Source organism: Lampetra fluviatilis, chromosome 7, assembly GCF_964198595.1.
Source record: "Lampetra fluviatilis chromosome 7, kcLamFluv1.1, whole genome shotgun sequence".
NCBI classification, from domain to species: Eukaryota; Metazoa; Chordata; class Hyperoartia; order Petromyzontiformes; family Petromyzontidae; genus Lampetra; species Lampetra fluviatilis.
The window spans coordinates 7,810,786-7,832,964 of NC_136281.1; the positions used below are offsets into that span (position 1 = coordinate 7,810,786).

General features: G+C 43.3%; 1 protein-coding gene across 5 annotated transcripts in view; it reads left to right on the plus strand.

Annotated features, from left to right (window-relative positions):
* Positions 1 to 22,179, plus strand: part of LOC144933263 (syntaxin-binding protein 6-like) — a 67,094-nt gene continuing 44,915 nt past the window's right edge. Inside the window, exons 1-3 of one of the 5 annotated variants that reach the window (XM_078857947.1) lie at positions 1 to 72; positions 1,932 to 2,017; positions 16,429 to 16,599. In XM_078857947.1, the coding sequence (XP_078714073.1) occupies positions 62 to 72; positions 1,932 to 2,017; positions 16,429 to 16,599 (268 nt within the window). In that variant the 5' untranslated portion in view covers positions 1 to 61. Of the gene's footprint in view, positions 73 to 1,138; positions 1,540 to 1,931; positions 2,018 to 2,163; positions 2,196 to 16,428; positions 16,600 to 22,179 lie in introns of those variants that run through there. The other 4 variants (XM_078857946.1, XM_078857948.1, XM_078857951.1 and 1 more) reach the window with 4 other exon arrangements.

The following is a 22,179-nucleotide window of genomic DNA, read 5'->3' on the forward strand; positions in this document are numbered from 1 at the left end:
CAATGCGGTGCACGAGCTAAATGCGATATGTCGAGGTCTGCTGGCCACGACGAACGGACGGATGGCTTCGTGGTGAGTTCGTGTAGTTTCGCTATCCCGCACGAGGTTGCGTGTGCGTGAGTCCGTGTCCATCATCATCAGCGTGCATTGCGCGTTGTTTGAGTGTTTTTTTTCCCTCTGTGCGTTAAGCGCCGTGGGACGCGCGGTTGTTTAAATTCTTCTTGGCTGGTGTCGCGCTCTCGACAAGACGCAACATCGTGAGCGCGCTGCCGGGGAGAGAGGTGTGTGGTGTGTGTGAGAGAGCAGGGAGAGGAAAGAGAGAGTGTGTGGTGTGAGAGAGAGAGTGAGGGAGAGTAAAGAGAGAGTGTGTGGTGTGAGAGAGTGCAGGGAGAGTAAAGAGAGAGAGTGTGGTGTGAGATAGAGTGGAGGGAGAGTAAAGAGAGAGTGTGTGGTGAGAGAGAGTGTGGGGGAGAGTAAAGAGAGAGAGTGTGGTGTGAGATAGAGTGGAGGGAGAGTAAAGAGAGAGTGTGTGGTGTGAGAGAGAGTGGGGGAGAGTAAAGAGAGAGTGTGTGGTGTGAGAGAGAGTGGGGGAGAGTAAAGAGAGAGTGTGTGGTGTGAGAGAGAGTGGGGGAGAGTAAAGAGAGAGTGTGTGGTGTGAGAGAGTGTGGTGTGAGAGTGTGTGTGGTGTGAGAGAGAGAGAGAGCAGGGAGAGTAAAGAGAGAGTGTGTGGTGTGAGTGAGTGAGTGGTGTGAGAGAGAGAGTGAGGGAGAGTAAAGAGAGAGTGTGTGGTGTGAGAGAGTGTGTGGTGTGAGAGAGAGTGGGGGAGAGTAAAGAGAGAGTGTGTGGTGTGAGATGGAGAGAGAGAGCAGGGAGAGGAAAGAGAGAGTGTGTGGTGTGAGTGAGTGAGTGGTGTGAGAGAGAGAGTGAGGGAGAGTAAAGACAGAGTGTGTGGTGTGAGAGAGAGTGAGGGAGAGTAAAGAGAGAGTGTGTGGTGTGAGAGAGAGTGTGGTGTGAGAGAGAGAGTGGGGGAGAGTAAAGAGAGAGTGTGTGGTGTGAGAGAGTGTGTGGTGTGAGAGAGAGTGGGGGAGAGTAAAGAGAGAGTGCAGGGAGAGTAAAGAGAGAGTGTGTGAGAGAGAGTCTGTGTCTGTATTTTAACAACCATCCGATTATATTAAAATTTTACTTAAAGCTTTCGTGACTGCAGGGGGTTCATATTCTTGGTTCTTTCGGTAAAGTCACGTAGAAGGGAAATAATAAAATAATACAAATATCAAACAAACAAAAAACATAACCATCCGATTCATCTCATCCGCGGCTGAGTCTGCGCTGCCGAAGCTGTGGAAGGGGGACCCCCCTCGTGATTCACGACATCTCGAGCATGTTGAGAGTGATTGAGTGCGAGAGTCTGCGTGAGCGTGCCCCCCTCCCCACTCGATTCCATCGTTCTTTGGCTGAAGTGCAACACTGCGGCTCACGGACGCATTGTGCCGGGGACTCCCCCAAGAGAGAGTGTGTGGCGTTGTTTCGCAGCGTGGGAAGGTAAACACGCCATTCATCATTGCATTCCGTGCGAGTGAGTGTGACAATGAGTGTGTCACAGTTCGTTTTTTCTTTGTTGGTCGCGGTCGAAAAGGGAACACGTTGCGCCAAGAGCCCGGCAGGAGGAACCCGAGTTCGATTACCCGCTCACGCCCACCGACGACAATAATCTGGGCCTCCCCTAGGTTGACTCGGTCTTAAATGAGTACCTAGTGCGGTGTGTAAATATAGTCGCTATAGGGGGGGTGGGGGGGGAAGGGACAAAGGCGGCCCGGGAGTGGTTCTGATCGCGTTGCGTCCTGCCGGTCTTCATAGGTGCTCGTTAACGCCACTTGTCCGGTTCAAGGCAAACCCGGGGGGGGGAATCTTTCTTTATTTCGTTGTGCGTGCAGCAACCGGCCGATTGATTGTTCGTCTCTGGCTGAGAGGCAGCCCTGCGCGACACTCACCACCGTGGTGGGACGGCCAGCGTCACAAGGTAAAACGTGCGAGTAATTAATTTACATTGCGCGAGTGAGTGAGTGCGAGAGAGAAAGAGCGCGCGCGCGCGCGTGTGTGTGTACCTCGCATCCTCTTCATTGCATCCGTGGCAGCCACTGCACCACTACTCGACGGCACTGTGGGTCTTCCCTACGACTCCCCAGCGAGAGGAGAAGGTATAAACGCGTGATGAATCGCGCTTACGCATCGCTAATTGTTCCGTTTGAGAAATATACGCGCGGTCTGCACGTTTTTGCAGTTTTAATGTATATTTGTGTACTGCGCGCGCGCGTGTGTGTATATAGATAATCATTAGTTTGTACTGAAAAAGTCGAACTGCTCGGAGCGATCGTGTTGAAAAGGGAGCAAAGTAGCGTGGCGTCGCTCCGCGTCTGTGTGTCGGCACTTAAGTGGCTGTGCCAATGAAGGAAAACAATGAAGTCGCGTGTCGAGAATGGTCACGACCGGCGTTGTACTTTGAAGCCGCCGTTAGTCGCCGTGTTGACCAACGTCGCAAGGTCATGCTCGTGATGAGCACAACACACGCCTTGATAACGTTGAGCATGAACTCGAGGCATCAGGTTTGCGATAAGTGAGGCGGCTATCCCCCGCGGGGGCTTTCGGCGTTTCGAGTCAATTTAAGGAGGAGATGCCGATCGAGTGTCACCAAGTGTCGCGTATGAATGACCCCGTGCCTGCCAACAATTGGGCGCTCATTGCGTTAATCGCGCCATCCATGGGTCGCGGAGTAAAGTGCCACGTAACCTTGCAGAAGGGTAGAAGGCACCCATTCACTCACCTGGTGGAGACGTGAAGTGACGGTCGGTGGTTTGTGCTGTTTAGTTTTTTGTTTTTTAATGGTCCCGCATTTCTGTTTAGTACATTTTAATCATCATATTGAATTAACTTACTCGAGTATACCAGGATTTTCAATAGTGTGTTGAAATAATTGGCTGGCCACTGCAGGATGCAGTCGAGCCGGCTAGCGGTTGAGCGAGCGTCTTGCAAATGAAAAGGTTGTGAGTGCAAATCCTGGTTTCGGAGGTAAACTTAGCCCATCATCGATCCGGGGTTTTTATAATGAGAAGCACTTCGTGGGGTTAACAGTTGGTTGTCCTCTGTAGAGACTCATCCCCACCGTACAAATGTGCAATTGCCACCAATTGGCTCAGGGCTGTAAAGAGGAGATGTTAGCACTGCCTCGATGCTCATTTGAGCCGATGATCACTTTGTCTTGCTGGATGAAGGTCTCCCCCATGCTGTTGCCATCTCTTCACGGTCCTGCGATGCCACGCAATTCATCACACTGCTGCACGTGAACTGATGTCATCGCTTCATTTCTGCAGAGGCCCAAAATTGTGTAATGCAGTGCAGTATATCATTCCACAAATCCCCGTGTCCCCCAACGTGTGCAAACTAGGGAAAATAAGCAAGCCGGGTTTTCTGGATAGCCCATAATACACAACAAAATAATTGTGGAATCGATATAGGTGTAGTACGTGTATTTAATTAACTTTGCCTCGTAACATTTAACATAACATTCGGTGCTACGGCATTTTACTACGTATTGTAGCGTAGTAATATTCATTATCACGATTGAGCAACAATGCGCACAATAATTTAATGATTATTTGTAATACCAATTTGTCTAAAAAAAGAAAGTCGTTAACCATTGTGTACTACCTACTACGGCACAAGATTGATACTGGTAGGAATCACCTGGTTACACCAGCCCACAAGGGATTAATGTTTCCGTCGTGCAGGGAAGGGCTGGGTGGGGAGGGGCTGGGTGGGGAGGGGCTGGGTGGGGAGGGAGGGGTTGGGTGTGGAGGGTGGAGAGGGGCTGGGTGGGGGGCTGGTCACCCCGTGGTGCCCTTATAAAACTCAACGTTTAACCTACTCACGCCGGCTTGTGCCCGCCCTCACAGTCGGGCATATTTGCGGAATACACCACGCCGCCGTTGACCCTGGCCATTGACCGAGCAACCCAACGTTCCTACCAGCTCCCTCCGCAAGAATGTGTTTAAAAGGGTCGTTTACAATAAAAAAAAACCCCCTAACAATCCGTAAAGAATGCACGGAGAGAGACATGCGTGCTTGTAATTGTATTGAGAGACGAAAAGAGGAACACATGGATTAGAGAACATATGCAGGTTAAACGTACATTTTTTTAGATAAAAAACACAGCATTCAAACTTGTGAAACATAAATTGGGATTGGACAGGACACGTTGTGAGAAGGTGACGATGACCAATGGGCAAGGATAGTGAAGAGTGGGAGCCAAGGAATAGAATGCATCCGAGAGAATCACCACCCGAGGAGATGGAGCGATGAAATCGGTTGCGCAGCTGCTGGGTGGATTGCTGCATCGCCATACATCCCAACTCCAGAGAGTTCAATATAATGGGACCCCCATTGAAATACTTTGGGAAGAAATCCAAGAAAAGAGGTAGCAACACAAGAAACTGAGAGAAAGGGAACCCAAGAAACCTCAGCACAGAAACGTTGGAATGTCAAGCAGCAGGCAAGTCCACTTTGAAGAACAGAGCGGTACGGGTCTGTTTGCATAGCAGCAATAGGCTAATGCACTGTCTCGCTTAGTTAACACACCCATAGTCAATGACAATAATACAAACCTTGGGTAGTTATTAGTTTCCTGCTTTCTTTCTCACAGAAATATCGTGAGCAAAGACAAAACTTTTGGAGCTGACCCTTACATAAGTCCTGAACCATTGGCAGCAGCTACCGGTGATACACTGCAATCAATAGGGCTGAGTGAGTCATTTTCTGAGCAACAAAAAACGTGAGAACTCATTGCATTTAAATTTCGATTTAAAGCTTTCGTGACTTTACCGAAAGAACCAAGAAGATGAACTCATTGCATGGCTGTGAGACACCGTCGACATTGTGAAAAACCGTGTCGCGGCTAATCCTTGAAACTTGACATGTATGCATCGCAGAATCGTGAGAAATCCCGACGAAATGGGGAGGCCTTCGTCCAGCAGTCAATTGGTCATGGATGATAGTGAATTTATGACCTTTCTTTATAACTTTCATTTGACGGAATACTTATTTCTAGGGGACCTTTTTGCGAGTATCAAGGTGATGAAAAAATATGAATAGGGGCTTTGAACAGCTCAACCCGAGCTGTTAATACATTGATACCTGCATTGCCTTTGTGCTGGCTGGTGTAGGCCAATCAGTTTCAAAGCCAATGCACACATTATCAGATCATGTTTGTTTGCATGTTTTCCCACAAGTATGTGTGGTTAACGCACAATTGATATATTGGTGTTTGAACATCTTAACACCTGTTTTATTGACAGAAAAGGCAAAGCCTATTCTTATATAGATGTCATCCTTGTTGACTAATTGTATAATGCTGAGCTATGTTTAGTTCCAATGCCCTCATGCAGGGTTTCAATGATTTTGTCAACCGTCAGACATTGTCACTGGGATCAAAAGAGAATATTTCATAGCGAGACCACTGAGAACGTAACCTGAGTGCCCTCTTAGTTAACTGCCGATAATGCTTATTTAAAAAAAAGTTATTTGCCACTGGATCCGAAAAACAGAACTGCTATTTTTCACATGCCTCACTTGTGTGGTGGGAAATCCATTTCAAAATTTGTACCCTTAAGGCATACATTAGCAAGGAGAAGAGTGGATTTATTAAAAATAATTTTGCCGATGCGTATCCGAAGGAAATAAGAGACAATTTGCCAGTTGGTGTTTTTGCCTTTGATATTTTGGAGGGTACTTTCTGGCAATGCCTACAAAGACCTCCATGGTTATCTTCAACAGGCAGAGTTCTGGATGCTTTATTTCCTGCTCCTCTACGAAACTTCTTCAGTGCATTAATAGGAATGGTGCAGACAAACCTTACTTTTAAGTACTTGCAGCCTTTCAGAAAGGCCACTCAGGGTTTTGATGGTCATGTATTAGGAAACATCAGAGGGATTCCCCTTTGGGATAGGACACCACAAATCATCTCTGTTGGCCTGGAAGCGACTGATATGAAACATTTGAACTGTTATATGGGCTGTTTTACTGAGACACTTTTTTGTAAAAAAAATATGAAGTGAAAATAAAAAATAACTAAAGGGAGAAACAAAACAGACATTCAAAACATTTGTCAAATTTTTTTTGTTTAATGTTTATTTAGACAACTAGCAACAAAATTCCGCATAAAACAAGTTCGCAATTTTTTTTTAGATATCTGCCTTGTGGCTCGGCTACAACACACATCAGAGCATGTGTACCAAGGTCGGCTTTTGAAGGTGTAATGAGATGATAATGATGAACTGAAGAGGCAGACAAGTGCAGGCTGGAGTGCTTTTGCAAAACTAGAACCTGAATAAAAAATGCCACATACCGGTGTGCCAAATTAAGACCGGTTTCTTTTGTATTAGTTTATATTACCTACTTCCGCATATGAATAAGAAACAAAGCCATTGACTAATTAAGAAAATGAGCATAACAAGATAAAAAAAAATTCGCAAAGAAGTACATGCAATTACATTGAGAGAGACAAAGAGTTGCACGTGGATTAGAGAGCATACACGCGTGAGACATCTTAATGGCCATTCAAAAATCAAGTGGTTTGGGTGGGGTACGTAAGAGTGGCAGCTAAAGCAGAGAAGACACCCGAGGATACGTACAGCCGCAGAGATGGAGCAAATAAATCAGCTCACGTGCACGTATTCAAATCTAGAATTAATTGGAAAGTTGAATAAAAAAAAGAGAAATGGCAACAGCTTGGGGAGGCCTTCATCCAATAGATCACGTCTAATGATGATGACATGATCTATCTGTAATTGTATGTTTTTACTTGGAATCTGTATTCAGACGAAACGTTAAGGTCTAGGAAAATGACGATAAAAAAAGCTGAATAATGGAAAGCTGATGGATTTATAGTTTTGCTCCGAGTGGAAAGGTATTTCATGGAGTCTTCATATGACACCCACCAAGACTACTGGATGCATTCTCGTGAAGCAGTGAAAACGTTAGATTTAAATTGTTGACAAACCTAAACTGATATAACCCAATTTAATATGGGTTGTCATAGTCAGCGGTTTAAACACCACAAACTTGTTCTTCCACTCCTTTTAATTTTCTTCCGTTGATTGACTTTTATGTTTTATATCTTCCTGCCCCATTTTTAATGAAACGTCCAATCATTCCAGGTTGTACTTTTACGGAAGCAATTTCTATGCTAATTTTCTCGTTGAAACTTTGCCGTGTGCCTCCGCTCTTATGTTTATGGTTTATTTAGATACTCTTCACATTCGTTATTTGCTTCTTGGCTTGTTATATTCTTGGCAGGTCACGTAATATTTAATAGACACAAGTGCTCGTCACCAAATCAAGACACTTACAACCAAAACACACCTAAATATGCAGTGCATGAACTGGAGTAACGCTATTGCAGTGCATCCATAAAATACACAACAATAAAACGGTTTAATATTTAATATCTGTAAGGTAAGACAGGGTAACCTTTCACAGTTTAGTTGATGCTTTTCCCAAACTTGGTTTTATATACCAGTTGCAGCTCACTTATTTTATGTACAACAGCCATGTTGTACATATGAACACTGCACGGAAACACCAAAATACAATTGGACATTAAAATAGTTTGACCTAACTGATGTAAAAAAAGGATTAACTGAAATTATTTAGCAGTCCTACAATTGCTTGCTCACAATACAGTACTGCAAGCAATTGAGAGCCGTATGTGGGTGTAATTTGGCCTACTCTTCCGCACTGGTCAGAATGTCTTGGAAGATGTTGGGAGCACCCACGTTTTACCCGATGACATGGACTTGTGAAGCGTGCTCACCACTTATTACAGAGGTTCACGGTTGGATTCGACCACCACAGTGGCAAGAAGTTAACTCACTCGGCTGATATACCGGCGGTCGTGAGTTCGATCCCAACCCTGACGCCTGCTGTATATTTGGAGTTTGCTGTGTCCTCTATGTGGTCGCGTGGATTTTTCTCCGAGTCCTCCGGTTTTTCCCTTCTTATTCATAAACACGCGTTTGGAGTGTGTGGCTGCTCTGAATTTCCAAACGACAAACCAGTTCGTTGAGCTATCATTTGTGGCCAGGTCGCTTCTAAAAAAGAGATGTATAGCTCAGAGGGCCTTACCTAGATAACTGTGGTGTGTGATAACCATCATAATACGCGCCGTCTGCTTCACAGTGGACGATACAGATCCGATGACGTCATTCACAAGAGTATTCGGTGTCCAAATTTGCCACGTCGAGATTTTTCTGTAAAATTAATCAATTAGAGATTTTGCATAGAAACAAACGCCCCCTCCTGGAAGACTAATGCCCAATGTCATTCTTGCAAATTAGACTATCCTGTCTTCTTGAGCTATCACCTGGTTAAACAAAATCAAATTCAACTTACCCCATCGCACGCAGCGTGCCAATTGACTAACTGTGGTGTTCTAATAATGCCGCTGAGTGTACATTAGCAGGGATGTTTAATAAACCTGCCCAGTGTTTTAACTAATATGATGTTTGATGCTCCTTAATTTGGCACATGAGGCCCACTAACCACAGCACACTACAACCAGCAGCACATATACAGCCCCAGCAGCAAACACTATGAATTATACTCTTGGTTCATTCGGTAAAGTCACGTAGAAGGGAAATAATAAATACAAAGAATATGAATCCCTGCAGTTACGAAAGCTTTAAATCAAAACGATGAATTATACTCTGAACACACTGCAGTCTACAAAGTAGTCTACAAAGCATACTCAGTGTGCTTTGTAAGATGTGGTGAGAGTTGATAACTTTTCCACCAACCGATCCCAGACATGTTTCTCAGTCAGCGTAAATCTATGAAAATGGTGCAATATATTCTACGGTAATAGAGTTCAACATTATCCCGGTTCCATATCTCAGTACGAACACATTCTTGCCAACGGAACACAGCTGTCAATTCCAGGCCTGTCTGCGTGAAACCTGGACAGGTGGCAAACCCATGTGCGACTCTTAGGACAGCAGAGGACATTTACGATGTAACATTAATCACTTGAAGTTGTATAAACCAGCTCCCATCCACATGCAGACCAAAGCATCGTGTTTTCAGCTGAAACAGATTGTTGCAAATACTGTGATAACATTGGTGGTGGTCTTGATGGAATTGGTGTTTGGAGACCCGGGGTAGTGTGAGAGAAAGCAAAGGCAGATGGATGTTTGGATATACAATACCGCACTTCATCTCATATGAACTACACTTGCTCGCCGGTTATGTAATATTCACTGCAGAATTACTTTTAAAATATTCACTTGTGCTAGGCAAGCAGAATATCTCTACCCTGTCAAATCAGCCGAGACGTCCAGTTCCCGACCCTCCTCCTCTGAGCCCCACACAAGTGCACGGATAAGTTTATGTTGTTTGCAATTTATTTCCTTTTGTAAAACACTCAATTTTAGGGTCTTTGGTTTATATATATATAAGTATTGGACTTAATGAGTTGTGGTTTGATGATTAACGGTGACTCAATAAATGAAATACAGTCTTTTATCAATCAATTGCTGAATGAAGGTCTCCCCAACCTCTATCAGTCTTGGGGGTTGTTTGACCGTACTTCACCACACTGGTCAGTATGGTATTCTTATTCTTAGGTTTTTTCGGTAAAGTCACGTAGGTAAAACATCAAAATTAATGAAAATAAAATAAAATAAAAACAAAAATCACGACGTTTCGGGGGCAACACAAGTCTCCGTCATCAGGTGGGACCGTCACAGCCGAATTAGCTGCATCAAGTGTCCCACCTGATGACGGAGACTTGTGTTGCCTCCGAAACGTCGTGATTTTTGTTTTTATTTTATTTTATTTTCATTAATTTTGATGTTTTACCTACGTGACTTTACCGAAAAAACCTAAGAATATGATTCCTTGCAGTCACGAAAGCTTCAAATCTAGAATTGGTCAGTATGGGTTTGCGAAGTGGGGTCCTCAGACCGGTTGATACAGTGACTGCAACTGATACAAGTCCACATTTGAAAATTAACCACAAATTTCGATTGACTCACAATGCAATCGAGATAGCCTTTGCGTTTTGTTTAAGAATGGCGCGAATACCAAATCTATGAATTCATGATTAAAGTCACCCAGTTGGTAGTGCAGTGCGCTATTCACTTTGCCACTACTCCAATCCCATTGAGAAAGTGAGGCATAGAGGAATTGCAGTTCGGGGTGATGTGTCGGGCCTTACTCGACGTTGAGCTATGTTCATTTGCTGAGGTGGCATGTGGCAACGTCTGATGTTGGCTGGCATTCCTTTTAAACCTGTAGAGTGGTGCTTGTGGCATTGCATGTGCGAAGAAAATAGGACTCTGTTGGGAATAAAGTAACATTATTGAAATATTTTTTCGGAGAATCCAATTACAAACGTGGAAGGTCGTACTGTTTACCAACACGTTTTTTGGGCTGTGCATAATACATGAATACATTCGGTGAAATTGCTTGATTTATAGCACAATAATCTTTAATGGCTTGCACGTTTGTGCAGCCCTTGAGGTATGTTTTGCGCTGTAAATTACGATCCATAATTTAGAACCAAAGTGATTGAAACCTATTTTTGGTTTCAGCACACCCAAGTGAAACGTGAATTCATCAGCACTGTCAGGATCGAGTAAGGTCTTAGCATAAATAATTGCCAGAGTATTGCAGCGCACGAGGTATATTGCACTACTTTCTTTGCATTAACAAAGCAATTATCAGATTCAATATAAACGCATTTATTTGATGTATTTTCTGCCCTTATGCAGACACGTCAGACGCCATGTAGCGGCAAGTATTCCACAAGGAAATTATTGCAAATTAGATTTTTACCTATCCAATACTGGATGCAGCAGAACTAGCCGGATGTAGAGCGAGTGTCTCGTAATGGAAAGGTTGTGAGTTGAAATCCTGGTTGGGAGTTGACTTAGGCCATAACCCCATTCGGGGTTGATAGATTATGAACCATTTTGTGGGGACGTTAGCAGTTGGCCATCGTCTGGATATACATGTACCTGCCATGTGAATGTGGAATTTCCACCACTGGCTCAGGCCTGTTAACTGGAGATGAGCACCGCCTCAATGAGCATTCGAGCAGGACATCACTTCCACGACTATAAGGCAGAGGCAAGGAGGAAGAACCTCGACTCAAATACACATGTTTGTGTAAGAGTTAAACAATAAATATTGGAAATGATTAATTGACCGAGGGGTTACATCGGCGAGAAAGATTGGCAGTGACTCCCCCGTCACTTCCGCAAATGGTGTTTGTTTTCGGTTTTTCCATTTTTGTCCCAAATTGTGATATTGGTGTCGTATTATATAACGCTTGTTGGGCAGTGCCACACCCCCACCACCCCCCCCCCTGTTGTTAGAGGACAGAGAATGGTCTGTGGAAGCAGAAACCACAGAACTACTTTTGAGATGTCGTCCACACGAGGGCGACAGCACTGAACCCATCCGTCCTGCTACAGAGATCAATGTTTGTTGCATGCCAGTCAACTCGATATATTTCTTTTCGAGCTGGAAGTAAGCCACATTGAGTTTGGAAACAAATGTATTGTGATGATGTTTTATCCAAACATTGGTGACCAGGTTGAGACCATCAACTCACTGTACTTAAGAAGATAGTTTACCGGTAATCAGCGACGGTTGCCCAGATTTAATCTCAAGGTCTTCGTATCGTGCCAACTCAGACCTCTGACCTCCGCATCACCCGGCCAACTTAAGCGCAAATTGGATTTGAAAGGGTACATACATCTAAATGTGCAAAAAGGCATTTTCTAGGATGTACTCACGTGGTCAATTAATAGTCAACCTGTTCTTTCGTCAACATACAAACACCTGCAGTTTCCATTTAAATACAGTGAAATTGAAACTTTGCTTCGAAGAAAGGAAGACATAGGAACACTGGAAAGTCTTGCGGCGATAGTCAAAAGGAGAACACATGTTAGAATATATAATCAAATGTATTCTGGAAATACTCAAACAGATTCAGGAAGAGTGAAGTATCGTTAGATTAGCCGGACATGGCAAACAATGTGAAGTGGGCATATTCTCAGAGGTGGAAGCTTGATGAAGGAAGTCATAGAAGGAAGGATGCTGGGGAAAGAAGCCAAGAGGCAGACAAAGAAAGATAATTTCTGCTTGATGGCTTGAAGGAAGGGGCCCATTAAGTGGAGTGAATAAGAATGCTCAAAATCAGGCAGGATGGCGGGGGTTGGAGCCAAGGACTTGCCGTTTGGCAGAGTACTAAAGAAGTAGTGAAACGCCATTGTTTGCTGAGACTCGTGTGGTTGTACCACCTGTAATCCAGTGACATGGAGGTTGGGTTGGTGGAACATGCAGATGTTGAGCCAGTGTATGTGTGAGACATCCATGTGCAGGAGAGCGGGGAGCGGTAGTGTAGCGGTTAGCACACTGCGCTACGAACCCGGCGACCCGAGTTCGATTCCTGCTCACGGCCAACACAGTGGCTCCTGGGCCTCCCCTAGGTCGACTCAGCCTCAATGAGTACCTGGTGCAGTGTGTAAACATTGCCACTAGGGAGACAAAGGCGGCCGGGCGTGGTGTTCGCCATCCACCCCCTTGTGTGCCGTGCCGGCCTCGCTAACAGCACTTGCCCCAACAGTCTGTTAAGGCTAGGCGGGGGATCTTTGTCTTTGTGCAGGGTAGTGAGTACAGTACAGAAAGTAGGTTGTTGACTTATCCGCATCGAGTTTGAGATTTATCCATCTGGTTTTGATCGGTTTTCTCTCAGCACTCTGCTTTACTTCTACATCTAAAGCACACTTCAGGAAATGGGCCAAACACTTCAAACATCTTAACACCTGTTTTATTGCCAGAAACGGAACGCCTCGTCTATTCCTTTTTCATCACTTAAAGCAGGAACTCAGTGATATTCTCGTGAGCTAATTAAGATCAAGTGTTATTCATCAAGCCCACACAAGGCAGTTGCACTGTCTGTAGCCATTGCTCCAGTGTGAGCAGGTTGGCAAGGGCATGATGACAGTCGCTCCCCTCTGGATTTCCGAGGCTGTTTAGTTGAATGTGGGTACAGCAGTTGTGCGGTGGCTAGCGGACTGCGCAATGTGCTGAGCGACCCAAGTTTGATTGCCGGCCATGGCTAACATCAGTAGCAAGTGATATCAAAACGAATTTAAACTAAACTACTGTATGTTTTATTTTACTAGGTAAGGGCCACTGAGCTATATAGCTCTTAAATCTTGACTTAAAGCTTTCGTGACAGCATGAATTCGTATTCTTTGGGTGTTTTGGTAAAGTCGCGTAGATAGGTTCAAATTAATAATAATAAAATCAACAAAAAACTGTTTAGATTAAACGATCGTCACTAGGGAGACATCAGGAGGATGACGATCGCTTTTGTTGTGATTAAAACGTCGTACTTTTTGTTTATTTTATTTTTTATTAATTTGAACCTAAGTGACTTTACCGAAAGACCCAAAGAACATATAGCTATTTTTCAGAAGCAACTTTGCCACAATTGATAGCTCAACGAAGTGGCGTATCAAGTGGAAATTTATATCAACTAAATGCTCCAAACGGATGTTTCTAAATTTGGAGGGAAAAACACGAATACCCAAAGAAAAAATCCACACGACCACGGGGAGAGAGACATGCAAACTCCAACTTGCACTGCCTGTCCTGGCCTTCACCAACCTCTCCTGACCAGCGTGGTGAAGTATGGTATACATATATATAAAACAAAATCCCAATGACCAACATCACGTCGGAGGACAGCCATCCGTGGGTGGATTTAAAATGTTTGGAATGTATACATATTATTGAACGCAAAGAAGAAGAATCACAGAGAGTATATCACATTCTGTGGGTGCACAACATCCTCGTTCCAACCTCTGAGTAATTCGCTCCTAAATGGAGGCCAATTGAAGTGACCCGGGTGCAGTGCCCGACAACAGTCGAGGTGGGGTGTGGGGATATAACCGAAACAAAAAACTTAATTTAAAAATAAATAACATAAACACGATGTCCGAATCAGTCATTTTTTTTCCCCTTCTTCCCCCGCTGGGAGCAACGATTATCAGATTTTTGCTTCGGTGGTTCAATGTCAGGGATGGTCCCACTCCCATTCTCCGGCCGCGATTAATTCTGAGTTCAGCAAAAAAATGGGGACCACGTGGCCTCGTATTCCAATTTCTTCCCTTGTAGCTTATAGCTGAGGTGTTCTATCCCTGCCAAGCCAATGGAATTTATTGTTCAAGTATTTTGTTTATTTGTGAGACGTAAATGTGATGTGTAGTTTGTGAACTGCTCACGTCTGCAAATGGGTTGGCTGCATATTTGTATTTGAGCCTGTGAGCAAAAGCCTTTGGCTGCATGTCCACGCGGAAACATGCACAAAATGAATAATTCCTAAGTCTACAAGTCGATGTTTACACTCGCTGCCGAAATATATGTACAAAAAAATAGCACCACATTTGCCATGAGCCCTGCCTTATAATAGAAACATATAGTTGATTGACGTTTCAGGCAGTGACTGACCTCTGCTCTGAAGAAGGGTCATTGCCAAAAGCATCTTCGAAATACAGTGTACATATTGTTTGAGGTTTGTCTGCACATAACTGACAATGCTGTCCCTGCATGTTTCCCTTGCTGTACAGCATTTGCATGGTTTCCATGTGTCCAAATTCTTTGGTGAATTTACGTGGCCCATCCTCTCTGTCAACGCACTGCAAGCTGAGGGCCTTCCCGACACTGTGCGGGTTGCGGAGCATTTTCTGACCATACTTCAGTTTTAAAGGGACATAGACAAACACCCCACATCCTGTTTGTGTGAGATTGTGTGCGTGCTGATTGAGTTGTTGCTGGAAGCTTCAACAATTTACTACTGTAATTTTTTCTGACAGCTTGACATTTGGAAACAAGATAGTCCAGGAGATAAACACACACAAAAAAAGTTCATTTTGCAGCAGGTGGTGGAAACAACAAACAAATGCATTGACATTTTCAGTTTGCCAGCAGCATTTCTGAGTGTATAATAAAGATTGGGTTGTTTTAATGTATACTACGTATCATGGGAGCGTGGTGATTAGCACCGCTGTGCTCTGAACCCAGTGGCCTCAGTTCAATTCCTGTTTACACCCAAAGTCAGTAGCCATTATCTGAACTTGTTCTGGGCCTCCCCTAGGTTGGCTCAGCCTTAAGTTATTTCCTGGCGTGGTGTGTAAATATTGGCACTGGGGAGACAAAGGAGGCCGGGAGTGGTGATGGCCACACCACCCCCTCATGCCATGTGTCGGCCTTCATAGGTACTCATTGATAGAACTTTCCGCAGCAGCTTGTGTAGGCTACACGGGACATCTTTGTTTTTGTGTATATAGCACTAATAATATTTTATGGTTTTATTTCAAAACTGTGCCCTGTTTGAGTCAAGTGCTGCATTTGTCTGTGCTGAATTTTAATTAGCATCGTTTGTTGACAGTAAAAAGATGTTGCCTCAAGGGTAAAAGGAACACAGTGGAAATGTGTGTCTTGAACATGTGTTTTTTTCTCGTTTTTTAAATTAAAATGAGTAAATGACATCAACTGTTCGACCATATAAAAACGTTCCTTTTTACAAAGTATACAAATTATACCTCTTAAATTGGGTTGGTGAAATACATTATGTGTTGAGAATTTCTGAAATACAACTAGTTTTCACGTACATTTATGTATTCAATGTGCGATGAGCCATTCAAATGAGAAAAATTGAAAGCATTGAGGACAGTACTATACTGCACATGCATTTCATTCTCAGTGGCTCACTTGTCAAAATATTCCCAAAAGTGCTCAATGTTGCATGTTGAGAGTAGAAGTGGAGAAAGAGATGTGCATGAAGAACAAAGCCGATCCTATTCACAAAGTTATCCGCGAGCTTACTCCCAATTATCCAGTGAATAATTGTGGATAATAGGGAGAATATGATCTGGAATAATTTTACTTTTCAGGGACCCTACGAATTTTACGAATAATAGGAGTTGTGGATATCTAGGGCGGCGGATGAAAGGAGCTCTCCCGCATCCTATAAATTCGGTACTTAAATTATTTGCATACAGCAATCGTAAAACAACATTTTACAAAAGCAATTAACTAAATAAAACAATTGTTCCATATGAATGCACTTAGATATGATTTTTTTGTATTATATCCAGTAGTCAGGGTGATAAAAAAAAATGGATTGTGAAAATAATCATGTTATATTCCTTAAATAACTTAACTTGTTTTTTCATTTGTGAGGGGTGTAAAAATAATCGTGACGTCATCATGTTTTATATTTTTCTTTTATCTTTGGACACATGCTTATTCGTTCTACTGCGCACTCATTGCCATGATTGTGCTCCTTGCTACGTCTGTTTGCAGTGGTTCCCCACTGCACCATGAGTGCCAAATCGGTCCTCAACAAGGAGGTGTTCGCCCCCAACGACGAGAGGATGCTGGGGGCCGTGCAAGTCAGGCGCCGGACACGCAAGCGGATCCCCTTTCTAGCCACTGGCGGCCAGGGAGACTACACCACCTACATCTGCCTTTCGGGTACGACGCACGTGCAAATGTGTGTATGTTGGGGAGCGATAGTGTAGCGGTTAGTGCGCTGCGCTATGAACCCGGCGACCCGAGTTCGATTCCCGCTCACGGCCATCACCAGTGACGATTATCTGAACCGCTCCTGGGCATCCTCTAGGTCGACTCAGCCTCAAATGAGTACCTGGTGCGGTGTGTAAACATCACCACAAGGGAGACAAAGGCGGTCGGGCGTGGTGCTGGCCACCCACCCCCTCGTGTACCGTTGCGGCCTTCATAGGTGCTCGCTAATAGCACTTGCCCCTACAGTCTGTTAAGGCTATATGGGGGATCTTTTTATGTTGAACTTCTTTTGCACTTTACTTTAGGTGCGGGGGAAGGACAACAAACTAAATAAATTAAAAGCAGTTCTAAAGAAATGAGTTTTTTTTAAATTTATATTTAAAAGTGCATAGCACCAGTGCCTTCCAAATATCGAAAGGAAGAGCGTTTCAGATGGCCGCAGAAGCGGATCTGAAATTGCGTGGTGTAGTGACCATAATTGTTCAATGGCTAGAATTATAATGTCTGCAAATTATATGTAGACATTATAATTATTAAATCACACATTTACATTTTGAGCAGACTGAGCGAAACTGAATTTATATGAGACAGAGCAAGAGAGACAAAAACAGTTTGGATTGAACCATGACCCTGAAATCCTGATTCAGGAGAATTCATGTAATTGTGCATGTTTTGGTGGCGGAGAGAAGAGTGGGTGAATTGTTGCAAGCCTAATATTGCAAAGGAGTTTGTATTGAATCATTGGATCACATCACTGGGTATAAAACTCACTCAGAAAGGAATATATATAAATCTAACCACAAATCTAACCACAGTCAAGAGCAGTGGCGGCTCCTGCAAAATCTCTCAGGGGGGGCAAATGTCTGGATGATTGATAAGGATAAGGTCCACCCATGCAAAGGATAAATTAACAGCTTAAGCATGTAAAGGCAACTTCACTTCTTTAATATTAATGAAAAATAAAGTGACTCTTACAATACATCTTGTTTGTTTCTATACTCACTATTAATACAATCCACTCATGTTTCTTTTATTAAAGATTCCACTAGGTGGCGACAAATAATTTTGTTGGATGAAACGTGCTTACGTATGATGACGTAAGCACGTTAGTGCGAGCCCTCCCGGAAGCCATAGAGAATGCATTGCAGCGCCCCCCGTTCGAAAAAAAACATCTTTGAATGTAAGTCTATGGGACCACTCGGGGCGATTCTCAGCCGGAGGGAAATCGCCCAAAAAGAGGCGGTACTCCACAGAACGTAGCATGACGCTGATTGGACTATATCCAGAGGCACAGTGACGGCTAGCGTGACTCTGTGGTTGAATGACATTGGTGGTGCGTCGCCCAATCGCCCTAATGAAGGAACCGCCCCTGGTCAAGAGGCTAAAAGAGAGGAAACAATGACGATAATGCCAAATATTTACCGTTAATTATTTACCCAGAAAAGCCTCCTTGAGTCCTCACTCAATTTTAAAAATGGTCCTGCATTGGGATGTTTGACTAATTCAATTCATGAGTGTTTGGCTTCATGTGGGAGGAAACCGAATTATCTGCAGAAAACCTAAGCGTACAAAGGATAATGAACGCTCATAGCTTCCATTTCCTGGCCACCTCCCAGCCCCATTCTTACAACCTGACAACCTCTGGTGGTCTTCAACCCAAGTGCCAACAAGGCTCAACTTTGCTGCTTAGCTTCTGAGATCTGGTGATGTGATCGAGGCACATTTGGTTTGATTTGGTGATGGAAGGAACAATCCCCCAAAACCACTTTGTGCATGTGTGCAACGGGGTAAGGAATACCTCCTCCAACACCAAGGAGCTGAGCAAACTCTCCACACTACCTACACACTTGTCACCCACCTCTAAAGCACCTACTGTCCATTATCACCTCGATGTTAGTAGGCGGTATAGGACTTATCCATTTAGGAACACATTGTACCCGGCAATTGCTTTTAAAAATATATATTCTTGTTAGTCTTCAGTAGTCTTAAAAAAAAGAGTGCAAGGAACCCGTGACAAATATTAGACCGTGCGTGACATTTCGAAATAAGCTGTCGACCTCAAAGGGAAAGTTAAATGGCAGAAAGCCTCTGAGCTGGAGGGAAGTTGATTTTGTTGCCTGATACATGCTGTGCTTGTGCTCCTGTTAAAAAAAGCATGCAGCAGCAAGAGAGCAGTCCCAATGGATTTTGTTAGATTTACATGTAATGTTTTAATTTGGATGACTAACTCCTCCTTTTCCCTCCTCCTCCCACTGTACGTCATCCAGAATTTGACGGACAACTTGTTGAGGCTCAGTGGGCATTACCTGGTAAAATAAAATTGTTTAGTTTTGATTGAGAATGTCACCTAAATTGCTGTCTGTGGCGCAGTTGCATTGATTGATGCTTGAGTTTGACAATAATGAAGTATGCTGTTCAAGCAAGGCAAACTTACACGTGTGTAAGTATTTCATAGGAAGAAAATGTATCCCAGTGTGGATTCCGGGATTTGGGCTGCGTTTTGAGGATTTGTTCTCTCCATCTGGAGGAAAATCAGTTGTGAAAACTTAAGTTTTGGAGTAAATATGTGTTAAGGAGATCAATTAACACAGCCTTTAAGAGTTTAATCTGAGCTTATTATAGACATTAGGTATTTTTGTCAGTTTTATAAATCTAGATTCAATATATAGCTTTGTCGGCCAAGGGATTGGCAATGTTAATATAATTGTTTATGCTTTATATAGGAAAGTGGAACCAAAACTGGGAAGTGCACAAAGAAGCATCGAGAGACACATGGTTGGAATTGCATTGAGAGATAAAGAGAAACACGTGGATTGTAGAACATCCGCAGGTTTTTTTCGACATTATTCAAACTGTTAAGAAATGTAAGTGGGCTTGCATAGATCATATTATTTTTTTGTTATTGACCAGGTTTCTTGCCATATATCAAACCATGCAGCACGCACTGATAAAAAAAAATACTCTCCTTGAGGCACATTTGCATGTTATTTTCACATAATTCCGTAATTATTCTATTGCACTCTTGCATATGGCAGCAATATGTTCGGGAGCTAGATGCCAACGTCGATGACTGCTGGCCACGATGAGAAGGCTTCAGCAGAGAGTTCGTGTAGTTTTGCCATTCTTCCTTCACCGGAGCGGACACTGCAGTGGTTTCCTGAATGGTTCATCGTTTGCATGCTAACCTAAAAACACACATTCGATTTTATGTATCGATGTATCGTTACACCCCTGTTATGTTGTCTACTTAACGTGTAATGCTGAGAAGTTTTCGGGGGGGGGGGGGTATCCAATGAATGAAGATGCTTATAATAATGAGTTCACTGCCCTTGGGAAGCACATTGGTTCACACACAGTCCGTATGAACTCACACTGACCAGCGTGGTGAAGTATGGCCAACGACTCCCACAACCGTCACGGCTGAGGACATATTGGAACTCCTCAAGTATAAATACATTCTGGGGAGACCTACACATCGTAGTAGATTGACAAAGGAGTGCAAATCACGGTGCCTATGCAAAAATTATGTAAAGGTTTTCCCAATAACACGTATCAAGTTCAAGTTCATTTATTAGGTATAGCCCTGTGAGCCATTCGGCTCTTGAATCGGGTGCAACCGCAACAACAAAAAAACATGAACAAAAAACATCTTAAAGTGAATATGTGACTAAGTGCAAACAGAAAATCCAAGAAAAGACAGCAAAATATTGCAGAAAAAACACCGTACATCAGTGCCTTCTGGTGGAAGCTAAATCCGGGCGATAAAGCAGCCGAGATATTTTTCCATTCAGATTCTCACACTTTGTTTTTGTGCGCCCGCTACGTCTTCATATTCCCCATGGCTCCACATGTGTTCCATTCTCTTCCCAGTGCCAGATCCGTCGCTGCGCCATGAGATTCGTTGTGATTCCATTTGTTGCGACAACAGTGAGGTGTGTGGGTGCCTCAAGGAGGTGACTTGATATTATTATTATTATTTCCAAGGGCCCCATTCAAATGTCCCGTTATGTTCCATTTCCTGCTTCTGTTCTCTGCACCAGCGTCAGGTCTCTGTGGTGGCGGCTGCTGCTTGTAAAAGTTGGCGATCGTGACGGAGTGCACGCACGCAAGTGTGCAGAGCTAAGGCTCTCTAAGGCATTACAGAATTCTCTCCCACCCCCGTTATTTGCGAGGGATATTTTCCAGCAAATTTCGCGGATAATGCTATTCGCCCGCGAATGTTGTACACGCAACGTCTGCGCATGCTTCTAAATCTTCGAAACGTTATTTCTCTCGATCTCTCTCCTCTCTTCATCGCATCACTTTCTATCTCATCGCTTTATCTCATCACTTTCTCGACTCACATTCTCTCTCATTACTTTATCTCTCATCACCTCATCTCTCACCATCTCATCTCTCATCACTGTGTCTCAACACTTTCTCTCTCATCACATTATGTCATCACATTCTCGCATTACATTCTCCCTCATCACTTTATCTCATCGCTTATCTTTCTTTTTTTGGTGATGCAGTCGTGTAGTTTCAGATGCGATTCGTGGATAGCCAAAATCGTGGAGAGCAAGTTCGTGTATAACGAGGGAATGCTGTAGCCTGTGTGATTAATAAATAAATGCATTGCAAGTTTATTTTGTTTAAATAGGTGAGAACTCAAGAGACTGGGACAGTGTCATTTGAAAACAATTCTAAAAGCAAAAACAAACAAAACAGAGTACAGACAATTAAATAAAGCAATCAGTACAAACACGCTGCATTGCAGGAGGGGAATTGAAAATGTTGCAAACATGAATTAAATTTGAATAAAAGCTAAATATTAAATTCCCTGCAGCACAAACCGGCTTACGCGTCTATGTGAATTAAACATAACAAAATAAATCCACTTAAAAGCTGTTATTTACGAATGACTACATCTAAATTCACATTCCCACATACCCACAATAGTTGTATGTATTATACATGAGGGTGTAACAATGCACAAGTTAATGAAATGTACTCTTAATTGAACGATACGTGTACGAATATTATATTTTTGATTCCTAAATGTTGCACTGTAACTTGTTCACATGGGCACTCCACCCACTTGTGGCCAATACATTCACCACCATTTACAAACAAAAAATAATCTAAGCAATGCCCCAAATGACAACAGTTCATTGAATCACTCCAGGGTAAACTAATAAACCTCAAGTTTAACTTAAATTCCGTCTCTTTACAGGGGTGTTTTGCTATTCTATCAAAGTTGTCTCTGGGAAGTTCACAACATTTACAATCTGATTAATGAGTCAACGTACAATATGCATGAGTGAACGCATAATGCGCATGCATAATGTACATTGACTCATTAATCCCCTCCCCCCCCGACTTTGCACCAGAGTGCAGAAGTGTGGTCACATTTTTTTCTTCTTGGTTCTTTCGGTAAAGTCACGTAGAAGGGAAGTAATAAAATAATAAAAATAAAACATAATAAAATTATTCTCACCACGTTTCGGCCACAACGCAAGCAGCCGTCCTCAGGTGAAAACCAGGTCCGTC